Source organism: Staurois parvus, unplaced genomic scaffold (genome assembly GCF_062004578.1).
Source record: "Staurois parvus isolate SC_StPar_1 unplaced genomic scaffold, SC_StPar_1.0 ptg000081l, whole genome shotgun sequence".
In the NCBI taxonomy this organism is placed as follows: Eukaryota; Metazoa; Chordata; class Amphibia; order Anura; family Ranidae; genus Staurois; species Staurois parvus.
Genome location: NW_028317877.1, coordinates 14,579,559 through 14,599,991, shown reverse-complemented (window position 1 = coordinate 14,599,991; position 20,433 = coordinate 14,579,559). Strand labels below are relative to the sequence as shown.

Sequence of the window (20,433 nt, the reverse complement as noted above, 5' to 3'; positions counted from 1 at the left end):
TTTTACCTCTTTCTGCATTATCGGAGATATTTCTTTCTATAAGGCTCTAGGGATTTAGTCTTTGGAGACAATGGGGTATCTTGCAGTCTTTACAATAATAGAATAATGGTTCATCTTAGCAGCAGCAGGAGGAATTTCCCATTCCTAAAGAAGGCCATGCCTTAAGGAATTTTTTTTGCTGCATCCGTGGTTGCAGGAAAAAAAAAATAGCTTGATTCCTCCATCAACACAGTCAGTGTTAATGGCGGAGTCCCTCCTATGGAGCTTTTGTATTCTAACAGTGGGAGGTTTCCCCACTGTCAGAATACAATGATCGAGTGATCGAAGAAATAACCTGACAGGTTGGTTGTACCAAAGTTGATCGATGGATTGACTTTGGTACAACCATCCTGCCCATACATGGATCAAAATTCGTCCGGTCTCTGCTGACCCAGCCAAATTTCAATCAATCTATGGCCGGCTTATGCAATGTTTTTTCAGTATCTGCAACTGCAACATGCAATCAGTTCCTAAAACTAAATGCTTGTTTTTTGCCTTGGGGTTTTCTTTTTTTCTTATGTTTTTGTATTATACAAAACTGTGTCACTGTAAAAACCTTCTTAGATCCTGGACCTAGATGTGTATGGAGCCTCAATTTTTCTCCAAGCTATTTTAAAGTGTGCAGTGTAAATCTTTCTTAGCCTATGTTTTTTCATTTATTTCATCATCTACACTCATTAGCCATATTATTGGCCCACCATCCATGATCCACTGAGGCTTGATTTCCCTTAAATCTCTGAAGGTATGTTGTGTTATCTGGCACCAAGCCATCAGCAAACCCTTTAAGTCCTGTAAGTTGCGAGGTGGGACCTCAATGGAACAGAATTGTTTTTCCAGCATATCCCACAGATGCTCAATTGGATTGAGATCTGATGAATTTGGAGGCTAAGTCAACACCTCAAACTTGTTACTGTGTTCCACAAACTATTTTTAGAATTTATCAGACCAGGCCACCTTCTTCCATTGCTCTGTGGTCCAGTTCTAATGCTCATGTGCCCATTGTAGGCACTTTTGGCTGTGGATGCGGGTCAGCATGTGCACCTGGATCGGTCTGCAGCTGCCCAGACCCATACTCAACAAACTGCAGTGCACTGTGTATCCTGACACCTTTCAATCTGAGCTTCAGCTCTTCTTGTGGATCAGACTACACTTGCCAGACTTTGCTCAGTGAGCCTTGGCCGCCTATGGCCCTGTTACTGATTCACTGTTTTTTCCTTCCTTGGATCACTTTTGGTACCACTGCAGATCAGAACATTACACGAGCAGCAGTTTTGGAGATGCTCTGACCCAGTCCCAGTTGTATCATACCTCCAACACACACGCTGTTTTTTTCCCAAGTTAGATCCCACTTCCAGCACAGATGTTGACCTTTACCCAGTGGGGTCTAACCCTCAGCACATTCACTGTTCTTTGCTCAGTAAGGTCCCACCTCCACAACACACATTGATCTTTACCCATTGAGGTCCCAGATCCATTACACACATTGATCTTTACCCAGTGAGTACCCACCTCCAGCACACACATTGATCTTTACCCAGTGAGGCCCCACCTCCAGCACACACATTGATCTTTACCCAGTGAGGCCCCACCTCCAGCACACACATTGATCTTTACCCAGTGAGGCCCCACCTCCAGCACACACATTGATCTTTACCCAGTGAGGTCCCATCTCCAGCACACACATTGATGTTAACCCAGAGAGGCCCCACCTTCAGCACACACATTGATCTTTACCCAGTGAGGTCCCATCTCCAGCACACAAATTGATCTTTACCCAGTGAGGCCCCACCTCCAGCACACACATTGATCTTTACCCAGTGAGGCCCCATCTCCAGCACACACATTGATCTTTACCCAGTGAGGCCTCACATCCAGCACGCATATTGATCTTTAACCAGTGAGGCCCCATCTCCAGCGCACACATTGATCTTTACCCAGTGAGGCCTCACCTCCTGCACGCATATTGATCTTTAACCAGTGAGGCCCCATCTCCAGCACACACATTGATCTTTACCCAGTGAGGCCCCACCTCCAGCACACACATTGATCTTTACCCAGTGAGGCCCCATCTCCAGCACACACATTGATCTTTACCCAGTGAGGCCTCACATCCAGCACGCATATTGATCTTTAACCAGTGAGGCCCCATCTCCAGCATATGCACTGTTCTTTCCCCAGTGAGGTCCCACCTCAAGCACACACATTGATCTTTACGCAGTGAGGCCCCTTCTCCAGCACACGCATTTATCTTTTACCCAGTGAGGTCCCATCTCCAGCACACGCATTTATCTTTACCCAGTGAGGCCCCTTCTCCAGCACACGCATTTATCTTTTACCCAGTGAGGTCCCATCTCCAGCACACACATTGATCTTTACCCAGTGAGGTCCCATCTCCAGCACACACATTGATGTTAACCCAGAGAGGCCCCACCTTCAGCACACGTATTGATCTTTACCCAGTGAGGTCCCATCTCCAGCACACACATTGATCTTTACCCAGTGAGGCCCCACCTCCAGCACACACATTGATCTTTACCCAGTGAGGCCCCATCTCCAGCACACACATTGATCTTTACCCAGTGAGGCCTCACATCCAGCATGCATATTGATCTTTAACCAGTGAGGCCCCATCTCCAGCGCACACATTGATCTTTACCCAGTGAGGCCTCACCTCCTGCACACACATTGATCTTTACCCAGTGAGGCCCCATCTCCAGCACACACATTGATCTTTACCCAGTGAGGCCCCATCTCCAGCACACACATTGATCTTTACCCAGTGAGGCCCCATCTTCAGCACACACATTGATCTTTACCCAGTGAGGCCCCATCTCCAGCACACACATTGATCCTTACCCAGTGAGGTCCCACCTCCAGCACACACATTGATCTTTACCCAGTGAGGCCCCATCTCCAGCACACACATTGATCTTTACCCAGTGAGGACCCACCTCCAGCACACACATTGATCTTTACCCAGTGAGGACCCACCTCCAGCACACACATTGATCTTTACCCAGTGAGGTCCCACCTCCAGCACACACATTGATCTTAACCCAGTGAGGCCTCACCTCCAGCACACACATTGATCTTTACCCAGTGAGGTCCCATCTCCAGCACACACATTGATCTTAACCCAGTGAGGCCCCACCTCCAGCACACACATTGATCTTTACCCAGTGAGGTCCCATCTCCAGCACACACATTGATCTTTACCCAGTGAGGCCCCACCTCCAGCACACCCATTGATCTTTACCCAGTGAGGCCCCATCTCCAGCACACACATTGATCTTTACCCAGTGAGGCCTCACATCCAGCACGCATATTGATCTTTAACCAGTGAGGCCCCATCTCCAGCATATGCACTGTTCTTTCCCCAGTGAGGTCCCACCTCAAGCACACACATTGATCTTTACGCAGTGAGGCCCCTTCTCCAGCACACGCATTTATCTTTTACCCAGTGAGGCCCCACCTCCAGCACACACATTGATCTTTACCCAGTGAGGTCCCATCTCCAGCACACACATTGATCTTTACCCAGTGAGGCCCCACCTCCAGCACACCCATTGATCTTTACCCAGTGAGGCCCCATCTCCAGCACACACATTGATCTTTACCCAGTGAGGCCTCACATCCAGCACGCATATTGATCTTTAACCAGTGAGGCCCCATCTCCAGCATATGCACTGTTCTTTCCCCAGTGAGGTCCCACCTCAAGCACACACATTGATCTTTACGCAGTGAGGCCCCTTCTCCAGCACACGCATTTATCTTTTACCCAGTGAGGTCCCATCTCCAGCACACGCATTTATCTTTACCCAGTGAGGCCCCTTCTCCAGCACACGCATTTATCTTTTACCCAGTGAGGTCCCATCTCCAGCACACGCATTTATCTTTACCCAGTGAGGTCCCATCTCCAGCACACGCATTTATCTTTACCCAGTGAGGCCCCACCTGCAGCACACGCATTTATCTTTACCCAGTGGGGTCCCACCAACAGCACACACATTGATCTTTACCCAGTGAGGTCCCACCTCCAGCACACACACTTTTCTTTCCCTAGTAAGTTCCGACCTCCAGCATGCACATTGATCTTTAACTAGTGAGGACCAACCTCCAGCACACATACATTAGTCTTTCCTCTGTATCTTTTACTATTCAACATCCATCTCTAACTTATGCCTCTCTTCAGCAGTCTCTGCAGAAGGAAAATTTCCCATTGCTTTTTAGTAACTGTGCTAGAAGAAGTGGGGATAGTAGTGTGTATGTAAGTTGGGCTTTTATAGGCACATTGTATGTCTACCATAATTTTCTGATGCTTTCTGTTGCCTGGGGAGATGCATGTGACATGTACAGCCTGCTATACAAGTGAATGGCTGTAAGCAACCATGTTCTTGTAAACACCAATGGTACACGTGTATATCTTGCTCATTTTTTGAATGTGCAGCATGCATGGTTAAACTCCAATGCAAAGAAACATTGCATTTACAAGAGCATGGTCATGTACAGCCATTCGCTTGTATTACAGGCTTTGCTATAGATTTGTGGCTGTTCAGGTGCTGGAAAGCACTGGAAAATAATGCTAGGCATGTAATATGCCTATAAAAGCCCCCTGTGTAGGAATGTGTGTGTAGGAAGTATTTCAACACCCTACAATTTTGCAAGTTCTCTCCCTTAGAGATCATGGAGGGGTGTGAAATTCACAATGTAGCTGCATTCCCACTCTGAGAGACAGAATTTAAAAAAACAATTCAGAAAATCACATTGTATGATTTTTAAAGAATTTTTTTGTCTTGTACTGCTGAACATAAGTATTTGAACACCTGAGAAAATCAGTGTTAATATTTGGTACAGAAGCCTTTGTTTGCAATTACAGAGGTCAAAGTAGTAGTAGTACTACTCCCTGTTCTGGTTAAAACTAGTGTAACTGACCAAAAGTAATATGGCCGCCGGGCCTCCTCGAGGACCTCTGGATTTGGAAGCTGTTCCTTTTTTACCAAGAATCGCCTGTTCCCGGATGGTTACCCACTGTACCCGCTTGATGAGGGATTTCCAGGGGTCATACTACATATGCGCTTTTATATAGTGCGTCCGGTGAGTGCGCAATTTTACCATTTGATCCTGGGCTTACTAGCTTCTATGCAAGATCCTGCGTTTATTCGCCTGGACATTACTTTTTACATTATTTGTCTAAAGTACTAGTCATTATTTCTGTTATATTACAGTGTCTTTTTAGACTATTTGAGACCTATATGGGTCTACGGATCTTATATCATATTTATTAGCGCCGCACTTTATTTATTTTATTTTTTTTATACAGTATGCTCTGGTGATTGTAATAAAGGCTGAATCTGCCATTCAGAAATCAGTCTGGAAAGGGCATAGGACATAGAATTTTTTTCAGGACAGACAAAGGCATAAATACAGTATGCAAAAATGTTTGTTAAAATCCTGTGGTTTGTACAGGCTTCTTATTTTTCTCATTACAGCTGGAGTTACCCTTTTGCTACTAGAATGTTCATAACATTTGTGCAGCATATTATTTTAAAGTATAAAAGAAGTGCAGTGACTTTAATCGTACAAGTAATAGGATATTGATTTCTTGATCGACAGCAAAACAACATTCTGTGTTATGTTACAATTTATAGTTGTAACAGCAAGCATTTCGACTGCATTAGATCAGACTTGTAGGTAAGGATTTTAAAATGATGTTTTGAATGCACAGCTTACAAGATGTAGCTGGTGAACGATACATCTAACTTAACAGTTGAATTCCTGAATGAGGCATTTAGTCCTGATTTATTGAGTGCTACTCATCCTCATCAGACAGAACACATTCTAATTCTGAGACTACAACACTCTCAGTCAACACGGGGGAATGAATTTTGTCTCATTTGGAAGCATTTCATGTTTTTGTGGGCTTAGGAGAAAATGTAAAGAGTCATTCAATTAAAACTGTGGCGTTTTCATTACACTTTATTAACAGTTATAGAGCGCTTATGCTTTTTAGGGCTCATTTACATGATTGTTAAATTCTACCTTCAGATGCATACAGCATATAAGTTTGTATGCATATAAACGCAGCACTAAGGAAGCCAATGGGTTCATACACACAACAGCATCTTGCAACATAAATTTGTGTGTGCAGAGCCACATATTTGGCCATAATAACGATGGACACATGTAAACTTACATAGTTAATCGTTGGCCTCTGCCACTGCTCAGGATCAAATGAATGAGTCATTCATTGTTTGGCCATGGTGGGGGAGTGACTAGTGGCTCTCTTGTTAGTGCAGGACCCTATTAGGTCTGCTTTGACAGCTCAGTCACTCGAATTCTACACATACAGAATTGGCCGCTCCCACCAGCTGTCAGGAGTGGACCAGATGGCGAACCAATACACTGTGACACATGGGACATATCCCATCAGGTCCCCTTTGAAGACTGGTGGGGGAAGCCGAGTAGCAGTTGAATAAAGGGTACTTTCACTTTTGAGTGACAACGCATAATACCTGTGTAATTTGTGTTAAAACAGCCACTTGTTATCTTCATCCAAATCCCCTGTAACAGGGTGACAACACAGAGCACAAGAAGAAGGCAAGGACAGAAAAAATTACATTAATCTCCTGCTGCCTCTACCCCCCAACTCTCACACACACTTTTTTTTTTTTTTCTGTACATACATACATTTTTCCAAAGCGTCTTCCAGGATGGCTACATGAGATACCGGCTCCGCTCTCTACAGGAAATACAATACTGACACAAGTTAAAAAGCCCCTCCTTCCCCCTCGTCCTCAGTAGTTATTGTGTTTCCGACCCTCCAAGTGAACACAGCTCTAGGATTTATTATTTTACTTTCGGTGCAGGCCATACTGGCCACGCCCTCTGACACGTTTCACCCCACCCACCAGGGCTTGTTTACAGAGCTCTTGGTGACCTCTGTGACCAAGCCCCAGTGGGCAGGGTGAAACACGGCCAGTATGGCGGCTGAGGCCATTCCTCAACATTGGACTCCTGTGTCAGTTGAGCAGTGCCCATCCTTTCACTTGTGTTTGCTGACACTGGATTCACTCGGACTTGTGTTCCACGCTTCTCACTTGCTGGTGGGGAGTCCCATTTCCTTCCATCGATAGCTTGGAGTGGTGCAATAAGGTATACTTAATTGTGATTGCCTGCTATTTTGCTTCTATTTTGCTTTGCTTTGCCTGAGGAACCTGCCTGTGGGTCGGACATCAGGGAGGCTGTGTGCACAGGAGAAGTATTAACAGTACTTATTTACCTGGATCTCGCTTCCTTTGTGTGTATATGTGGACCGACTCCAGACGCTCATCATTTTGGTTTTGGTGCTTTTTTTCCAGGAGAGATAACTTCCATCTGGGGCAGGGAGGCCAGTGGTTCAGTTGCTGCACTTTCTCTGCATTTTTTGGGCTTCCACGGTGGTTGGGTATCCCCTCTCTGCATGTACTCCTCTTGGTGTCTCTCCCAGGAGTCTCAAGATGGCAGTAGTGCGTCATTTCTGGCGGTGGTCAATAAGGATTTACCAAGATGGCGGTGCCGATACTTCCGGTGTGCCGTGATGTCCCACTTCTGGCTAACGAGGAAATGCCAAGGCATGCCATATTTGGGTGAGGAGGCACTAGTTTACAGATGCACAGGATTCACAGAAGCAGTTTTCCCCCCTCTTCCCTCATCCGCTCCCTTACCCACATCTTCAATCTCTCCCTCGCTACTGGCGTCTTCCCCTCCCCCCTAAAACATGCGCACATCACCCCCATACTCAAAAAGCCCTCCCTGGACCCCACTGACCTCAACAACCTCAGACCAATTTCCCTACTGCCACTCACGTCCAAGCTCCTTGAGCGCTTGGTCTACGATCGCCTAAGCGCCCACCTAACTGACAACAACCTCCTTGACCCACTACAGTCCGGCTTCCGTCCCCTACACTCCACCGAAACTGCCCTCCTCAAAATCACCAACGATCTACTAACCGCCAAAGCCAAAGGCGACTACTCTGTCCTCCTTCTCCTAGACCTCTCTGCGGCCTTTGACACAGTCGACCACCCCCTCCTCCTTAATAAACTACTCTCCCTTGGCATCAGAGACACCGCTCTCTCCTGGTTCTCCTCCTACCTATCCCAACGCTCCTTCAGCGTTTGCTACAACGGCGCCACCTCCTCTTCCCTCCCCCTCTCTGTTGGGGTCCCCCAGGGCTCTGTCCTTGGACCCCTTCTCTTCTCCATCTACACCTCCTCCCTTGGCAAACTCATACACTCCCACGGCTTCAACTACCACCTCTATGCTGATGATACTCAAATCTACCTATCCACCCCTCACCTCACCCCCACATTCTCCGCCCGCATCACTCACCTCCTAAACGACATCTCTGACTGGATGTCGCTCCATTTCCTCAAACTCAACCTCTCCAAAACCGAGCTTCTCGTCTTTCCCCCTTCCCGTGCCCCCCCCCCCATCCTTTCCATCACTACCAACAACACCACCATCAATCCCGCCCCGCAAGCCAAGGTCCTTGGCGTCATTCTGGACTCAAACCTTTCCTTTCAACCTCATATCAAATCTCTCACAAACTCATGCAGGCTCCACCTCCGGAACATCTCCAAGATACGCTCCTTCCTTACCCCAGACACCACTAAACTACTCGTTCACTCCCTGATTATCTCACGCCTTGACTACTGCAACTCCCTCCTCACCGGCCTACCCCAGTGCAAACTCACCCCGCTTCAGACCATCCTGAACTCAGCTGCCAGACTCATCCACCTCACCAGCCGCTCCACCTCTGCCACCCCCCTCTGCCTCTCCCTCCACTGGCTCCCCATTGCCCAACGCATTAAATTCAAACTGCTCACTCTGACCTATAAAGCCATTCACAACACTGCCCCTAACTACCTCACCGACCTGATTCCCAGGTACCACCCTACCCGTACCCTTCGCTCTTCACAGGACCTCCTTCTATCTTGCTCCCTGGTCTCCTCCTCCCACGCACGACTGCAAGACTTCTCCAGGTCCTCCCCCATCCTCTGGAACTCACTACCCCAACCCATTAGACTGTCACCTTCCCTCCTCACCTTCAGGCGCTCCCTGAAAACCCACCTCTTCAGGGAAGCCTACCCCACCCTCACCTAACAGCCGCTGCCCTTCCCTCCTCCTTCCACTCCATCCCCCACAGCCATTTCCTCCTGTACCTCTACCCCCTCCCTCCTAGATTGTAAGCTCGAAAGAGTAGGGCCCTCTTACCCCTTGTGTGCTGTTTGATGTTACTGTACTGTTTCATGTATTGTCCCCCCTCTATTGTACAGCGCTGAGCAAACCCTTTGGCGCTATATAAACTCGACAAATAAATAAATAAATAAATAAATAGATGTGGCAGTGGCTGCAGTGGATCTGGAAAGTTTACAGAGCGGTGGAACACAACATCCCAATATACAGGAGGGAGAGGTTGCGGAGCCAAAACCGAGCACCTCTTCTGAAGGGTCCAAAGCCCCGGTTGCTGAGGCGCATGTGGGGGGAGAGAGGCGCTAAATTTTGTGTATTTAGGATTCTCAAAAATGCAAAAGGAGGTGTGGGAGTTGTGGCTTCAGGCTCTGATTCTTACACAAAAAAAGATCTGCGAGAAATGTATTTTATCTGTTGTGGGTTCTGATTCTGTCTCCTTTTATCAAAAATGTCACTTGCTCTATGAAGGGAGAAATGATTTCCACTTTGTGCTCGGTCAGTTCTTCAGTATCTGAGGAACCTTCCACTTCTCAGGTTGCTTCCCTTACTAGTGAACACATTATGATTAATTTTCCTTCTGATACGAAATGTGTCTCACACAACCTCTGATTCAGAGGAGAGAGAGGGATCCCCTCGTTCTTTAGGGAAGAGAGTTCAGAGGAAGGAGAAGGGGAATCTAGAGAAGGGTATTCTAGCAGATTTCTCTTTCCGGGGGAGGAGACAGCACAGTTGTTAAACTATTTACACATTTGAACAGATTGCAGAGGATTTGTCTCCTCAATCTGTGCAGGATGTGATGTACAGAGGTTTACAGGACATGAAAGGCAGAACGTTTCCACTTCATAAATCCCTTAGGGACATGTTTCTCAAGGAGTGGAAAGATCTGGAGCTTTTTCTTTCTAGGGGGCACAAGCAGAGATTTCCGTTTTGGTTCTGAAGAAGAAATCTCCTTTAATGTCCTAACTTACATTCCCCCCTCTCTCCGGTCTCTAAGGATGCAGATTTGTCTTTTTGAGGTCACGGGAGTCATTAAAGATCAAATGGACAGAAAGACAGTGTCCTTATTGAGAAACGCCTGGGTGCTTCGGCCTTTTCTCTTGGACCAGCCTTAGCCTCCACTTCTTTAGCCAGAAATTTGGATCTTTGGGTTGACATATTGGATGAGCTCTTCTCCACAGATACCCCTATTACCCAGGTTAAGGAGGCACTGCCACTTATTTCCAAGTGTGTAGCCTTTCTAGCAGATGCAGCAGCTGAAAGTGTTAGAGCCACTGCCAGGGCTACTGTGCTTCTAAACTCTGCCCGTGGGACCATATGGCTTAAGGCATGGGATGGCTTCTAAGTCCAAACTTTGTGGTTTACTGTTTGAGGGGAATTTGGTTCTGGGCTCCAGACTATTTTTTCCTCATTCTTGAGCAAAGGGTGGTAAATTTCCAAGAGGAGAGAGAATTTTTGGAGCAAAGGACCTTTTCGGGGTAAGCAGGCGAATGATAGGTTTGACTCCGAAAAGCCTCAAACTGGAAGGATTCATTGGTCTTTTGATAAGACCAAAGGAAAAGGGGGTGTCGAGAGACTCAGCTCCCAAAACCGATAAGTGACACCAGGCCCGGGGTGGGGGGCAGATTGTCTCTTTTTTTCCGACATTTGGGAATGGAAGGGAGTGTGCCCCTTTGTTCTTCAAATAGTGAAGGAAGGGTACAAACTGGAATTTGTTTCTCCTCCCCCCAACATTTTTTTAGCAACAATACTGCCAAAGGACTGAGAGAAGTCGCAAGCTTTTGTAGAGGTTCTGACGCACCTGGCTTCTCGGGTGGCGATTGTTCCAGTTCCAAAGGAACATAACTTCCAGGGTTTCTTTTTTCATATATATTTGGTAAAAAAAAAGTTTGTGTGGATTTAGGGTGATTATCAACTTGAAAGCCCTGAACCTCAACCTGGTGTACAAACATTTCCGAATGGAGAGCATTTACACTGTAAGGAATCTGCTCTACCAGGAGGTCTTTATGGCCCCTCTGGATGCCTATCTCCATATTACAATTCATTGTTCTTCCCAGAAATATTTGAGATTTGAAATCCATTCAAAAAAGGTGGTTATAGCACGGGCAATTCCAGGATCTTCCCTTCGTTCTTGCGGTAGCTCCAAGAGTGTTCACAAAGGTTTTGGCTGAAGTCATGGCTATCCTGCGTATGCAAAGCATAGCCATTATCCCCTATCTGGACGATCTATTAATTTTTTTCACCTACAAATTAAAACTGGAGACAGATTTGGAGATAGTTCTCTTGAAATTAGGTTCCTTGGGTTGGTTAGTAAACCTAAACAAATCCAGCCTGGATCCTTCCCAGACGATAGAATTTTTAGGGTACTGGATAGATTCTCTTTCTCCAAAATAGTTTCTCACAGAATCAAAGGTAAACAGATTAATGTCATCAGTCCAGAACCTCTGAATGCAGCAGGCATCCTTGAGAAAGATCATTCATGTTCTCGGGCTAATGACGGCGGCCATTCCTGGAGTCTCCTGGGCCCAGCTGCACTCAAGAAAGCTTCAGGCATTTTTGCTAGCCCCATGGGATCAGTTACAGTTCCTTAGACACAGTAGTGAATCTTCTGCAGGACGATTCTCTGGGTCTAGATTGGTGGAGAGACCAGTGAAATATGACAAAGGGCCGGCCCTGGACACAAATGGGCCCAGGAAAGATTTCCGCGGATGCCAGCTCCTGGGGCTGGGGGGCTCATTTGGGTTCTTGCCAAGCCCAGGGAATTTGATGGCTGGACATGGCAGATTTTTCCTGCAATTTCAGAGAGCTGTTAGTGTTGGGGATGGCTCTAAGGTCCTTCTCAGACACCATTCACAGTCAGGATGTGTTCACCTTTTCAGACAATTCCACCACAGTGGCTTATTTGACATTTAACAGACGAGGCACAAGGTCTCAGAAATTGCTTTCCTTTGCCCTGGAGATTCTGCTGTGGGCAGAAGATTGTCTGAATTCTGAGAGCGGTCCATCTCAGGGAATCTGACAATGTCCTAGCTGATTACCTCAGCTGGAATCCAGTAAGGCAAGAGGAATGGGAATTGAATGCAGAGCTCTTTGTACAGATTACAGATCCATGGGGTCTTCCAGAGGTTTATTTGTTCTCCTCAGGCAGGAACAGGAAGGTTTGGAACATCTTTACTGTAGAGAAGGAGTCTGGGGCTCTAGGGGCAGATGCATTAACTCCGGTTTGGTACTTCGGTCTGGCTTACACCTTTCTGCCTCTGTCAATCCTTTCGCAAATTGCTCAGAAGATTGTGATGGAAGACTGTCAAGTAATCCTCATAGCTCCTTATTGGCCGAAAAGGAGTTGGGTTTTCAATCAGTTGGTTACTTTACTTTCCATCTGTAGTTCCCCCAAGAATGAGAAGGAAACACTGTACAGTTTTCTAAATGTTAGGAGATGTTTGTTAGAATACTTGAGGGTTACCAGAGATTTCAGCAGATCTAGTCATCTTCTGGTTCTTTTCAGTGTGCCCAGGAAGTGTCTTTGTGCTTCAAAGAGTTCTATTGCCAGGTGGATTCATGATAATTTTCTGTGCATACAAGAGCTTGGGTCACCAGCCACCTTCTAGCGTATGGGCACATTCCACTAGAGCCTTGGCAGCCTCTTGGGTGGAGAGGGCAGGTGCTTTGTGGGAAGATATCTCCAGTGTGGCAGTTTGGTTGAATAACCATGCCTTTGTTAAACACTACAGTGTGGAGCTTCTTTCTAGCCAGGGGCTGGTGATTGGAAGGAAAGTTCTACAGGCAGTGGTCCCTCCCTAAGGTAGGAGTATTTCTTGTTTATCCTCTCATGTAGCCATCCTGGAAGACGCTTTGGAAAAACCATGGTTACTTAACAGTAATGTTCTTTTCAGGACAGCATCCTTTTTTTCCCACCCAATGTATATTCCTCAGAGTGTGATGATGGTGGATTGATGTAGGTGAAGGGTTCTCTCCTCATGTACACCTGTGATGATCTACTTTTCCTAATTATTGAGGACAAGGGGGAGCGATGGGCTTTTAAACTTTGTTTCCTGTAGAGGGTGAAGCTGGTGTCTCTCATGTAGCCATGCAGGAAGACTTCCAGAAAGGCAATTACCGGCAAGTAACCATGGTTTTTATCCAGCTCTCTAGATGTTATTATTGTTCTCTGCAGCATTGTATTGTAAGCCCAGGCCAATGTGATGATGCACCCTCAGGGGAGGAGGTCCATGGTAACCTGGGTCATTGAAAGTGAGTTGAATGATACTGGGCATCAGCCTAGAAGGACCAGCACTGATGGATGGAGTAGTGTGTCTGTAGGGGACAATACTAAAGAGAAGGTGAGTATTGAATCGAAAACTGTATTTTTCTGTTTTAAAGCTGGTGGGCAACTTTTGTAAATTCTAACACTGAGCTTTAAAGCTTATGTTAGTAAATGGGTTTAAATATATTTTTTTTGTAATTTAATCTCAGCTAGCAAATTAGTTTCCCAGAATACTAGGGGGGCATTACTACTGGCTTGCGCAACCTTCACATTTAGTTGAAATTTATCTTTATCACAGGGGGCTGGCTGCACAGAGGTGGCTTTTCTGGCTAATAACGGTAATAGCAGGCACTCTGATATTTACAGTATAAAATATTAACATAGATTCATACCTCCAATCTTTGGAGAAGGGAAAAGGAAGATATTACATATTATCCCAATTATTTAAACAAAACACAGATTTCTGTTCATGCAGATTCTGATGCATTAAAACTCATAAGAACACCTAAAGTACAGATTTACTCTGTTATATCTTTTGGTACAATTATACTTTTAAATGAATGTACAACACCCACTAAGTTCTTTTACTGTCTGAGTGTATATCCACCTGTCCACGAACTTGGCCCACATGGAAACTGAATTGCTGCTGCAGGAAACTCCCCTGGCCAATCCTGGTCTGTCCTTTGAAGGACCAGTCCCATTCTTAAGTAAAGGTTTTCAAAGATAGAATGATAGACGTCCTCTCAAAGTACACCTAAAGGATCTAACCAAGTGTCAAGTGCAGTTACCATATCATGCACAAGCCTTACAAAGTAAATAAACTTTGTTTACCTGTTCTGAGTCAAATCCTACTTCATTGGTGTCTCGCGTTCCCCCTTTCCAGACACTGCAGCTCACAGTGGGAGGGTTTCAATTAGAGGCGGTTCTGTCAATCCAGAATGCAACATTTTTTTTTCATCCCACTCTAGTCCAAGCAAGCACAGCCTACCTGAAAGTGGAAACTCTGCTCTGGATTTCGGATCAGTGCAGCATTGTAGCAACACCATTACAGGAAGCTACATTAGGTGCTCAGAAAATATTTTCTTTTATAGGTAGACATATTTCTACTTGAAAGGTTATTTGTATGAAAGTATAATTGTTCTTTAAACCACCTGGGGCTCTTTTTCACCATTCCTAGCCATTGTGACAAATGTTAAAACCAGCAAATGCAGTAATCTGAAGGATGGGTAAAGGGTTTAGTGCAATGTAAACAACGTTTAATAGTTTATTTTTACAGTTCCAAAGGAGTGATATTTGGGAGCTATGTAGATTGATAAGATTTACATTATTATTATTGTTATAGAGGATTTATATAGCGCCAACAGTTTGCTCAGCGCTTTACAATATAACGGGAGACAATACAGTTCAATACAAGAGGGATAGGAGGGCCCTGCTCCTTGGAGCTTACAATATACATTTATTGATCTTTTACATACAGTACTGTATATATTAAGCAAAACATTGAAAAGACTATACTCATGAAATCTTGACCGATCTTGTACAAGAACTTTTTATTGAGTTGTTAACAATGTGTGGCATAATTTCTGGCAGTGGCAGCTGCACTTGTTTCACTTATTTCTAGCTTCAGCAATCATTTAGGTGGAAGTTAGAGCAGCCACAACCCTGCATTATTTGCTGAGGGAACATCTTGTCTTTTGGATTTATCATGTAACTTGCTGATTGCAATTTTCACAGGATTACTGTATTTCTGATCCCCACGCACTCAAGTTTAATTTTTGTTAGCACAGTTTCTATTCAGGCAGCCAATTCAACATGATTGCTGATGAGATGGTTTTATAATGAATGGATGTAGGGATTTGATTAGTAAGGAGGGATTTGATTAAAACAAAAAAGAAAACTTTGGAACATAAAAACAAAAAATTCACAAGTGAGTGATATGGACATTTGTTATTTGTTATTCTTGGTTATTTTGTCCATTTCTTTTTACATAGACACAAGAAAGAAAATTATTTTCTAAAGGTGACTCTGTTTTACAATGTAATTGTGCAATCTTCTTTATTTCAGGTATCTAGATAGCACCGACAATTTATGCAGTGCTTTAAATATTGTACATTCACATCAGTCCCTGCCTTCAAGGAGTTTATAATCTAAGATCCCTAACTCGCATTCATACATACACATACTAAGACCAATTTAGACAGGAGCCAATTAATCTACCAGCATGTCTAGTGTGGGAGGAAACCGGAGTACCTGCAGGAAACCCACGCAGCACAGGGAGAAAATGCAGACTCCCTGCAGGTAGTGTCCTGGCAAGGATCCCAGTGCTGCCAGGCAGAAGTACTATCCACTAAGCTGCCCACAATGCTCTATGAATACTAATTTACCAACAACTATGCAGCACAAAGGCTTGTCTGGTTAGATATAACAGAATGGAATGTTCAGATAGGCCTGCACAATCCCATTGTAATGGTAAGAACTGGCTAATGCATATCTAAACTCAAAAACATTAATTAGATATACAACATCTTACCATTTCTTAGATGTGGTGGCTGCATTCATTTTTTTTTTTTGTTGTACTAAATGCGTTTTCTACCAGTACAGAAAATAAAGGAAAAGATCCCTGTAAAAGGAAACTAATGCAGCTACTGCAGCTAAGAACTGTTGGTAGGGTGAAATATATTACATTTCTGGTTTTGGGTTTAAATGTGCCCAGAAAATAAAAGCATTACTGAATTTTGGTTATCTGCTTTGTAATTGTAATTTTTCTGCAGTAAAATTTGCTGTGCTCTCTTCCAGATGGCAAGTTTGGAGCATACATGCAAGTGAATATACAGAATGACGGCCCAGTCACCATACAATTGGAGCCTCCAGCATCGACAGCTGACCCAAAACATGTAAGTGAATATCTTGAAAAAGTCATTTAAGGTCATATTCACATAGGAGGGTACAGTGCCTTGAAAAAGTATTCATACCCCTTGAAATTTTCCACATTTTGTCATGTTACAAACAAAAAGTTAATGTATTTTATTGGCATCTATGTGATAGACCAACGCAAAGTGGCACATAACTGTGAAGTGGAAGGAAAATTATAAATGGTTTTCAACATTTTTTACAAATATCTGAAAAGTGTGGCGTGCATTTGTATTCATCCCCCTTTACTCTGATACCCCTAACTAATATCTAGTGGAACAAATTGCCTTCAGAAGTCACCTAATTGGTAAATAGAGTCCACCTGTGTGTAATTTAATCTCAGTATACATACAACTGTTCTGTGAAGCCCTCATAGGTTTGGAATATGGAAAATTACAAGGGGTATGAATACTTTTTCAAGGCACTGTATATAGAGAAAAGCTCATTTATCAAAACTGATGCAATAGACAAGGGAGGGAGATTGCACTGATGGGGCACTGACTGAGGCTGCACTGAAGGGGCACTGACTGAGGCTGCACTGATGGGGCACTGACTGAGGCTGCACTGATGGGGCACTGACTGAGGCTGCACTGATGGGGCACTGACTGAGGCTGCACTGATGGGGCACTGACTGAGGCTGCAATGATGGGGCACTGATGGAGCCACTGATGAGGCGGCACTGATGGAGCCACTGATGAGGCTGCACTGATGGGGCACTGATTGAGGCTGCACTGATGGGGCACTGATGAGGACACTAATCAGGCTGCACAAATGGGGCACTGATAGGTGGCCACACTGGCTGTCACGCTGCCAGTTCCTGCTCCGAGGTAAAGGTTGAGAGTCTCCCTGGAGCGGCAGGTGTCCCGGAGAGCTGCACAGGGGACACTTCCTGCCAGTTCTGCTCCTCTTCTGAGCTGCCCCTCATACTACTTGACAGCCCTGCATCTCCCCTAACCCACCCTTCACATTCACGCTGCTTCTCACCGCTCTCCTCTCTACCCCCCAGCCTCACACAGCAGTGGCAGCTACAGGCTGCCCGACAATGTTGTGCCAGGCTGTATTTACTATCACGGCGACCTGGCACCCGGGATTTGTCGATTGTGTATATACATATGTGTGTGTATGATTGATATATATATATATATATATATATATATATATATATATATATATATATATATATATATATATATATATATACATACACACACACAGAGGAAGAGATCTATATTTCTCTCTCTATATTTTATTAAAATTTTCCACATTTTGTCATGTTACAACCAAAAACATAAATTCTTTTATTGGGGTTTTATGTGATAGACCAGCACAAAGTGGCACATAATTGTGAAGTGGAAGAAAGATTATAAATGGTTTTCAACATTAAATAAATATCTGAAACGTGTGGCATGCATTTGTATTCAGCCCCCTTTACTCTGATACCCCTGACTAATATCTAGTGGAACAAATTGCCTTCAGAAGTCACCTAATTAGTAAATAGAGTCCACCTGTGTGTAATTTAATCTCAGTATAAATACAGCTGTTTGGAATATGGAAAATTACAAGGGGTATGAATACTTTTTCAAGGCACTGTATATAGAGAAAAGCTCATTTATAAAAACTGATGCAATAGACAAGGGGGTGGGGATCCTGAAAACACCCTGATTTAAAATAAATATGATGCCATTCTGAAATATGAATTGCCCTTCTGAAATGTTTGATATGTCAAAAATAACTAAAATCAGATACTTCAGTCCTATCAATCCTATTGTAACATACAAGTAAGCTATGCCTATCTCATTTCTCACCCTTCTTCTCAGTGAGTTACAGGGAACGTGTAGTGGGAGAAATATGTTAGCTGCCTTCGCTGACCTGTTTTTGAAAATGCTAAAGGCCTGGCTATCTGGCTTTGAAAGTTTCTGATCCAGACAAGCATGTAGCAAGTGAAATCAAATTTAAGCCAGAACTCCTTATCACACTTGTTCCAGGTCCAAGACTCTAAAAGTATCAGAGACTCTGGATTGCAATGAGTGCCCGGCAGCTATTTTCTGAAGGATACATCAGCAGTGATATCCCCCATATTACCTCACTACAAACTTCCTTTACATCTTATTGCATATCTTAGATTTTGCTAATATAGTGTTTTTGTGCTGCTACCTGCTCGTGGCCCAGCAATGTTTGTGCAGTGCTCCTGGTATAAGGTGCACAGAGTTCCATGGATATCTGAGTGGGCTAGATTATCAAACATTGCCCATTAAGAGCTTATTCACAGAGGCTCATAAGTCCATACATCATGGAGAATGGTGTATGCGTAGCCGACCGGTAGGTACTCATGAATGATATGCACTATGCATATCACCACACATCTGATTGTTTGCATGTGTACAGAGTGGGATGTGTGCACCCAGACGCAGAAATTTTTTGTCCCTTATACATCAAACAAACTCACACTGATAACCCCAAGAAAAGTCACACTTTCACCCATGAAAGTAAATATCCATAAACCTTTTCTCTCAATACACTCAACCCCTATTACATAAATAACACCCACTTCAATAGTGAAAAATAAAACTCAATAACCTTTTAAGTGTTTCACAAATGTCCAAAAATAATTGTCCAAAATAATTGTGTCCAAAAATTATATCAATGTCTTCCAAAAATTCTACAGTGTATCCAACTCAATTCACCAATCCAGATCCCGTAAACCTCGAAAAAATGAAACTGGATATAGTGTAATACCTTCAAATTATATCATAAATATATAAGTGAAAAATACATTTAATTATAATATACATGAGTGACAAGTGAATCATGCAAATCAAATTATTCACTCAGTGTGCACTCCTACCAACGTGGAAAACAGAACACACACAAAAAAAAAAAAAAAAAAAAAATTTTAAATATATGTATATAAATCCACAAAATCACTCAGTGAAAATACAACACATCAAAAGTGAACTGAACACTCCGTGACACCTCACACTAGTGGGATTAAAGGCAATTACCCTCTTCGAATCAAAACAAGGATTTCTAAATGTATATAGTATTCGCCTGTCAGCTTCCAATACACATCAAAAGGTGAAGTGCACACTCTGTGATATCTCACACTGGTGGGATTCAAGGCAATTACCCTTATGCAGTAAAAACCAGCATTCCAGGATATATAATGTATGCTTGGCAACTTCCATCCACCATGCAGGTAGTACCCTTTTCAACTTCCCCAATTCCTCGTGGAGGTAAAGAAGAGATCCATCAATTGTATATTATGAGGTATAAGCCAAAATTTAATAAATATCTTACATTTAGGATTACTATGTCCTTCAGACCAGTCCCCAACTGTTCCTATGGTAAAGACCACGTTTTCCAATATTAAAAATGATCTGAAGGAGCTTACATTTAGACTGCAGTGAAGCATCATAGAGGCTGCATGCAGGCTGAGTTTGATGCATATGTGTTTGACTAGTCCTGCTAAACTAGTATGGAACCAAGTGCAGTTATTTTGATACAGTTCTTTGAAGAAACAATACGTTTCTAGAAAGCGGGGCAGTTGTAGCATCGTATTACATTATTGCATTCATACCTGCATAATTATTTGAACTGTATATAATTACATAAACTGCATAAGTGCATGCATACTAAAATGCATAAATTGCATAGGTACATGCATGCTTAAATGTATACTTTCATAGACTGCATACTTATACTTGCACAGACTGCATAAGTACACGCATACTTAAATACATAAACTGCATACGTACATGCATACTTGCATAGACTGCATACTTATACTTGCATAAACTGCATACGTACATGCATATTTGCACATACTGCATACGTACATGCATATATGCACTTGGATAAATTGCATACTTACACGCATACGTGTGTGAACTGTGTACTTGGATAATCTGCTTACTTGCATAGCTGAGTACCTGTATACTTGCATAAACTAAACTGCATAAATGCAGACTTATGTACCTACATACCTGCATAAC

General features: G+C 43.8%; 1 protein-coding gene across 3 annotated transcripts in view; it reads left to right on the top strand.

The window, feature by feature from the left end:
* The window catches only part of DTD1 (D-aminoacyl-tRNA deacylase 1), a 180,205-nt gene that overhangs the window by 16,138 nt on the left and 143,634 nt on the right, over nt 1-20,433 (top strand). For all 3 annotated transcript variants that reach the window (XM_089669798.1, XM_089669797.1, XM_089669799.1), the window contains exon 4: nt 16,328-16,425. In XM_089669798.1, coding sequence (XP_089525924.1) covers nt 16,328-16,425 — 98 coding nt within the window. The remainder of the gene's footprint in view (nt 1-16,327; nt 16,426-20,433) is intronic.